The sequence below is a fragment of the Oryzias latipes genome, chromosome 22, assembly GCF_002234675.1.
Source record: "Oryzias latipes chromosome 22, ASM223467v1".
NCBI classification, from domain to species: Eukaryota; Metazoa; Chordata; class Actinopteri; order Beloniformes; family Adrianichthyidae; genus Oryzias; species Oryzias latipes.
The window spans coordinates 12070851-12078671 of NC_019880.2; the positions used below are offsets into that span (position 1 = coordinate 12070851).

The 7821-nt window shown below is 40.8% G+C and overlaps 1 protein-coding gene across 1 annotated transcript; it reads left to right on the forward strand.

Moving 5' to 3' along the window:
* Positions 1-242: 242 nt before the first annotated feature.
* six1 (SIX homeobox 1) lies at positions 243-3267 on the forward strand. Its single transcript, XM_004082282.4, has 2 exons — positions 243-1114; positions 1498-3267. Exons 1-2 carry the CDS (start codon positions 555-557, stop codon positions 1790-1792), a joined length of 855 nt encoding a protein of 284 aa, XP_004082330.1. The 5' UTR covers positions 243-554; the 3' UTR covers positions 1793-3267.
* The last annotated feature ends 4554 nt before the right edge of the window (positions 3268-7821 follow it).

The following is a 7821-nucleotide window of genomic DNA, read 5'->3' on the forward strand; positions in this document are numbered from 1 at the left end:
GCAATTCTGGGTTATTCTTAAAATGGTTAAATGGTGTGGAGTGGGATTTGGTTCATGCCAAGCTGCTTTAAAGTAGTCATTCAGAACATGTTAATGTGGCTTTTTAAGAGTTCTGTGATAATTGATTAGTGTTTAGGTGCTCCTCAGATCCCTCAGTTGAAGCGGTGGAGGGATTGTGGGGGCGGGAGGTGGGAGCGCTCCTATTTCAGCCCTTGACGCACTGCCTCTGGGGAGGAAACGGAGCTGCAAACTCAGTCCTGCTCTGCTGTACAGGGTGCAGGGCAGAGGGAGAGCCAATCACCGAAACGCAGAGGCTCCCTTTAAGCCTGACATATCTCCAACAGGAACAAATTGTCCCAACAATCAACATCCCAAACTGCTGCGCGCATCAGGGGCTGGAGAGGAGAGGATCAAGCCTGTGTAGGCCAGCGCTGCGCGAGACCATTGCACTGGATTGCACTGCGACGCGCCGCAAAAAACTATTACTAACTCCTCAAACGCCCTCAGCTACTTTGGATATCGAGGTTTGTGGTTGAGGAGCCGGCTCGGACACCATGTCAATATTACCATCCTTTGGGTTTACGCAGGAGCAAGTGGCGTGCGTTTGTGAGGTGTTACAGCAAGGAGGAAACCTGGAGAGGCTCGGCCGCTTCCTGTGGTCTCTTCCTGCTTGTGATCACCTCCACAAGAACGAGAGCGTCCTCAAAGCCAAGGCGGTCGTGGCTTTTCATCGGGGGAACTTCCGAGAGCTTTACAAAATCCTGGAGAGCCACCAGTTTTCCCCGCACAACCACCCGAAGCTGCAGCAGCTGTGGCTGAAGGCGCACTACGTGGAGGCGGAGAAGCTGCGCGGAAGACCGCTCGGGGCTGTGGGGAAGTATCGCGTGCGGAGGAAATTCCCGCTGCCCCGCACGATATGGGACGGCGAGGAGACCAGCTATTGCTTTAAGGAGAAGTCCAGAGGAGTGCTGCGGGAGTGGTACACGCACAACCCGTACCCGTCTCCGCGGGAAAAGAGGGAACTGGCCGAGGCCACGGGGCTGACCACCACGCAGGTCAGCAACTGGTTCAAAAACAGACGGCAGAGGGACAGAGCTGCAGAGGCCAAGGAAAGGTACCGACTCGTCTTCTGCTTCAGACTTAAAGATTTTTTAGATAAGCCATATCAAATAAAAATAACAAGTTGGACAAAGAAGCTAAATGAACCATAATAACAGATTGGAGCACGTGCGTAATTGTATCCAAAAAGCTGTAACCAAGAATTTCTTAAACTTTAAAGCAGAATCTGTGTCCACATGCAAACGGAATAAGGAAGAACAAATGATACTGCTGACTTTTTTTGGATGTTTGGAGAGCAGTGCGCTTTAATGCAAATAATACTGATAAATTCACTACAAGAAAAAAAAGGAGAATACATTTTAATTTCAGTTTGCGCTGCTGAAAAACTCCCTTTCTTTGATATTTTCTCTCATTTCTCCTTTTTGCTGTCATTTCCAGGGAGAACAGTGAAAACAACAACGCGGGGGGAAACAAACAGAACCAGCTATCTCCTCTGGATGGAGGAAAGTCTCTCATGTCCAGCTCGGAGGACGAGTTTTCTCCCCCTCAGAGCCCCGACCAGAACTCTGCGCTTTTGCTTCAGGGCAACATGAACCACCCCGGGGCCTCGGCTTACCCCATGTCCGGTCTGGGGGCCCCACAGTCGGTGCACGGCATGCACGGACACCCACACCAACTGCAGGACTCCTTGTTGGGACCTCTAACCTCCAGTCTTGTGGATTTGGGCTCTTAAAGAGACAAATATAATTATTATATTTTACCCAACGAGAAAACGAAGAGGACTGATGAGTGTATCAGATTTAAAACATGTACGAAATAACAATATAGTAGCTTATATCTTATAATATAGACTGACTTGTCTGTCGTTAAAAGGGTGAAACAAATTTCCTCAATTGGTTGAAACTGAACGCATCCACAGGAGATTTTTTCCATTTCCCTGCGCGCAAAAGCAAAAAGGATTACACTGAAACTCCGAACAGGACTTTAATTTATGATATTTTATTAAGATGTCCAGACAATTATATCAAATCTCCTGCGATGGAAACTAAGAGGTAACGTTTTCACTAGTCCTGCTCATTAGTTTCCAATAAAACAGAAGTAGTGCATTTGTCTCATGTGTTATCTGTGTGAAAAAGGAGTATTTTTAGACGTTTGATCCAGAAACTTGCGCAAATCTGTTGAGCATTTCTCTTCAAAAACATAACTTTTTTTTTGGGGGGGGGTTAAATGGAAACAAATAAAATAAAATAAAAAATATGTATGGAGATACATAGTTTTTAGTGAGATGAAACCCGGCGGACTTTGCTTTCGAACAACAGTCATCAATGGGAATTTAAATTCTTCAGCATCAGCAGCTGTCTGTCAGGAGAGGCTTGTTTACACAAAAACCAACCAAGCGTCTTTTAAACCACCCCCTCCTGCCCCACTCTATATTATAACCTAGAAAGGATTTCCCCCAAATTTTTAAAATACTTTTTGCTATTTTCATCTTTTTATTTTGAAGTTTTACTTCCTTCCGTTGTGTTTCCTTTTTTGGGTCCATGGGAAAGAGCCGCTACTCATGCGTCTAGCTCCAACAAATGAAAAATCAATTTGTGGATTAGAAAAAAAACAAGCAAACAAACAAAAAAATATGAATAATAAATACAAGGATTGGGGTGTGGACAGCTGTCATGTCCCCCCTCCCATCATGCTCTTTTCTTTGCTCATGTCAAGGTAAATTGTTTTGAGCAGAGAGCACCGAGGATTTCCTGAGTTTAATCTGAAACAGTCGCTGCTCGCATTACTGCCTGATTGCGAAGATTGCAGAGACTGCAGGAGGTTGCAGCACCCTCAGCTTCAGTGGTGGGACTGGGAGCTGTTCTGCATCCCAGAGGCCTCATTCTTTGTCCTTGAGGTCTCTCTTTGGACGCCCCCCACCCCTCTCACCATTACGGTGCTGGGAGCATCATCCCATGGCACTGAAGGTTGTCTGCACGAGATCTATTATTACATTTATTTTTCAAACGAAAGAGAAAAGTTTTGTATTAATTCAGACATAATGATAAACGAGTAGTTCAGTGACAATTACTATGGTAATAAAGCAATTTTTGAGAGACCTTTTCAAAATAAATCATCTAATCATTTCAAATCTGTAGCTGTTTTATTGCAGTTTAGTTACGACAAATGTATCCAAGTGACCAAAAAGTTAAAAAAAGTTGAATGAAACAGAAATAAAAAAAAAAAAAAGATGACTTAAAGTTTCACAAAAAAGGTACAAAATTTAAGTGGATACAGTCAATAAAAAAAACACTTCCAAAAATATATTTTACTTCTAAAAAATATTGCAAAAACGTTTTCAACCCCTTGTCTGAAATTATTTTCAGTTGTGAAAAAAGAAAAATCAAGTGTGTTTTTTCTTTCATAGATGCTGAATTAAGGTCATTTTGTATGCGTCCACAGAAAATGTCTTTAGACTTTTAGGTTTAATAATATGTTTAGTTGGTTTGTTATTTTAAACTCATTTTTTAAACCAGATTTAAAGATAACATGTTGTTATCAAGTTTTTACAAACACTCCAAATTATAAAAAAACGTAATCAATTACTTTTTCTATAATGTGGAGTTCATAACCGTCTTTCTTGCAATGAAATATTTTTTGTCGCCTAAGAATCTGTGCAAATCGTGCAGACATAAATCTATAAACTCGGGTTTGTTTATCTTTTAGATTATCAGCACTGTATATTAACAAATAATAGGGGTGGCTGTCAGCCATATATGGAAGCCATTGGGGTGAATCATTTCTCCGAAAAGATCAAATTAACCTTCAGGTTCTTCAAGCCTGAAGCATTTGTCCCTGCTGCAGAAAGCTGTATGTGTGTGTGTACAGCATCTGCTGCATCCACTGTGCTGCTTTTGTCTCATCCTCTGTGCAACAAGTGCAAATGGAAGGCGCGCTAGGCCTCGGAGACAAAAGCTGGAGGTAACGTCAGCCTGCAGCAGGCCGCTGCCAGGAACAACAGCTGCTGATGGCAAACAGAGCACGAGTCATCAAAAGGGTATTTGGATGGTCAGAGGCATAAGTGGCAGTGGCTCTAAATCAACAGCAGGAAGAGCCCTGACGTGTGCAAATAAACACTGAGAGTAGCCCACATGAGCCTGGGCTCTCCGCCTTTGCTCAGTTAGTGTGTTCTCAGAAACTTCTCTTAAGAGGACGAAATCCAAAGCTGGGGGATTTTTGGTTGGATTGCCTCTTTGCACGGTCTGATGCCTGCAAGTGGCTTTCCTGCACAGGAGAGCCGCGCAAGGAGTGTGTGTGTGACACAGAGGAGGGGTAGAAGATGAGGAGAGGGTTGGGGTGGGGGTAAAGCGGGTGATGAGGGACAAAAGGATCTTTTCAGGTCTGCCTCAGAGGGTTGTAGGTGGTGGTGTGGAGTTGGAGCGTGGGGGTTTAGAGATATTTTCTTACCGATGATGCATGGATCTGACAATGTTCCTGCCTGGCTGAACCCAGGGGCAGATCCAGGTGTGTGTGTGTAAAAGTCATGGTGATACTTCCAGAATATTTCAGAAAGAATAAAACAAATCACAGTAAGTCTTATGATTTATCGGTTGTACAACTGACAAGATTACACTTCTCTGCTTGAAAAAAGGGGAAAAAAAGTTAATTACACTGATGTAAGGGCCTCAGGCCAAAGACGGCTTACACTCTCAAAAGCAGGAAGCCATTCAGGAAGCTACGCGAAAGAACTAAAAACACCTCTGAAAGAAATATTTATCTCTGTCTTTCAGACCTCTGAGTGATGCATGACCCAGGACTCAGGCATGAGGAAGAGGAGGAGGACACAAAGTGGACCAAAACAGGCTAACCTTAACCATTAAGGTGTTAGATTGCATGTTATCTGTCAAATGACTGCCAGCACAATATACATTACCTGACGTATAGGGATGCTGTAATGCATTATAAGCAAAAAGGCATTCACGAAGTGTCAATAAACGAGTCATATAGGAGATCATGTGTGTAACCAGGAGGAACACGCTCACACAAGAAAACCTGCCTTGAGACAAGGATTAGCTGGGATTGTTAATAGAGCGATATTTATACCTTCGGAGCTCTGGAGAGAAAAATGATACCGGTATTAATCAACTGTTTGATCAGAAGACATCCCGGACAGAGGTGACTTCATTCGGGGATGTTTTTGAAAAACCTTTTGGAGGTCTTCGTGTCACTTTCAGATATGAGTAATGAGCAGCAGGAAGGAACTCGTACAAGGGAAACGGCAAGGAACATTAGTCATAGAAATAACAGCATCATATTTTAGTAACCATCAATCCATGAAGTGCTTTCACCTTACAGAACTTGAAATTTTTAAGAATCTCTATCTCGTGGGAAAAAATACTAAATGTAAGAGTCGCTTCTTACTTGAGAAACAGCTGACAGACAGAGCAACATTTGGAGAAACTGTCAACAATCTGCTTTCAAGAGTTAACAATTTCTGTTAAACGTTTTAGACTTTTAGAAATTGTTTTAATTTGAAAGATATTTCAACCCGATTTTAGTTTTGAAAAATAATAAAAATGAAATAAAATCATTAGACCTCTAGAGCAACATCCTTTGGAAGTATCAGATGTCTGCATTAACAGTGGCATGGTCTCTGAATGAAAAACCATTACTTGAAAATAATAGAAAAATAACTCCATGAATGTCCTAAGTAAAGCTGTGCTGTTTAAGCACACACACCTAATATAACAAATACAAGTTTTATAAGACAAAATTGATTAGTCTGTTTTATCCAGTATCAAGTGTTTTGCCTGTTCAGGCATTTCTTATCATCTTAACCCTTGTGCTATCCTAGGTACTTTAACATTGGGAGTTGGGTCATCTAGACCCACTAGATAGTGCGCTGAACCTTTTTTCTTCAATGATTTGTGATCTTCACTGGTGTCCATGGATTACATGAAATCTTTCCACCTTTATCCACCTTTATCCACCTTTGTCATGGTAGGGAGAACACGTCAAAGTAAGGGTGGGGTCATCTAGGATAGCACAAGGGTTTAACGTCTAGAGTGAACATTTTTTTCATTTCAAGGTTTTTCTATGAACTCTAAATCCCTTAAAAAAAATAAAAAAAACAGCGGTGGGGTTGTCATGATCGATCTTTTTTTAATAAAAATGTTATTGCTTTAGAAAAAAATATGTCCATGAGAGAAAATGGCCTTTAATCTTAATCTTAGTCTTATATATCTCCAAATTCTTCAAATCCTTTTTTTTTCAAATGTAATTTATTTATTCATCTATTCAAACATGTTAATAATCATAATACCACCTCAATGATGCAGATTTATAAATGATAAAAATAGTAGCTACAACAAAAAAAATCATGTTCGAAAAGGATCAAGCAGAAGCTCATCTTATTAAAACCGTATATCCAATCAAAAGTTGTCATAATTCTTTACTTTCCAGTTTGGGATGAATGTGATTTTCAAACATAATTATCACAATCTTTCCACCTGTTTGCAGCAAATGCAAACAAGTGCAGCAGCACATGTGCTTAAACCTGTGTACGCATCACCGGCTGGCATCAAATGCTTCTCAGATGACCCACTTAATGCAAAGCTTTTGAGCAAGGCACTTAACAGCAGATTTATGGTGCCTGGCGTTTGCTGTTGTCCAATATGTCAATACTTCAAAGGCTTTAAAAAATGATGTAGCAAAAGGCAGGAATTTAAAATTCTGTCACGTGTTTATAGTCTCATAAAAGAAAGAATTACAGATTTATGAAATGATTTGAGTTAAATGTGTTAGCAGCGAATCTTTCAATGAAAACATGGAGTCATCTTTTCGACTTGAGATCCATAAATCTTTGTCATTCTGAAGTAATGAAATCTAAAAGCTGAATAAGGAGTGTTTTCTATTGTTATGTAGGGATAAGTAGTAATTAATTAGTATATTGACAATTATTCAAAATCTCAAAATATTATTTTCTAAGTATTGGAAAAAAAACTCAATTTAAAATTAATAATATCTGACAACAAACAAGAAAACATACATTTGACACAAAAATAAAGTTGTAATCAGCGGGCAAATATTACACAAGAAAAAATTTAGAATATTAACTTTTGTTTGTTTTTGCCTAAACATGTTTGAAGTATTAACTTGTGATTTTACTAAATAATTTTTGGAAACTTTAGCAAAACTAAAAAGGATCCTCTGGTCAAATGTTCCAACTTCAGCCTCAGAGGATTTTTGGGGTTTGGCTGGGAAGGCAGACACAACAACAGGAAGAGGTATGGGATATGGGATAATGAAATCTACCTCACAACTCCCAAGGGGCAGAAGCTCACCTATCCTGGGGCTCGCAAATAGCATGAGTAACAAGTCACACATAATACGAGCCGCACCCTGCTTCACTCAAACCTACCCTTCACATGTTCCCTGCAGCTACATGCAGCTTGTACATTGTTTGCCTGCGTTGGAGTGACAGCCCACTGAATCTGAGCTGCCATCTTGCTCCCCTTGCTCTTCATCTTCATACTGCAGAGTGGAATAAAATACCCTTCTTAGCTCCCCCAAAAAAAGAGAGAATTCAGGAAATGAAAGTTGTAACACGATCCTGGCTGTGCCAAACATCTCCCTGAGCAGGGACAAAAGGCCAAGAGAAAAGCTGCTGGGCCTATTTTAGCCAGCAGATGACAGAAGTGAAGGGAGAGGAGGGCAACACAGACGGAAGGAGGTGGATCGCAAAAAAGGGACATTAGAAAAACTCAGGAGTTCACTGTTTCT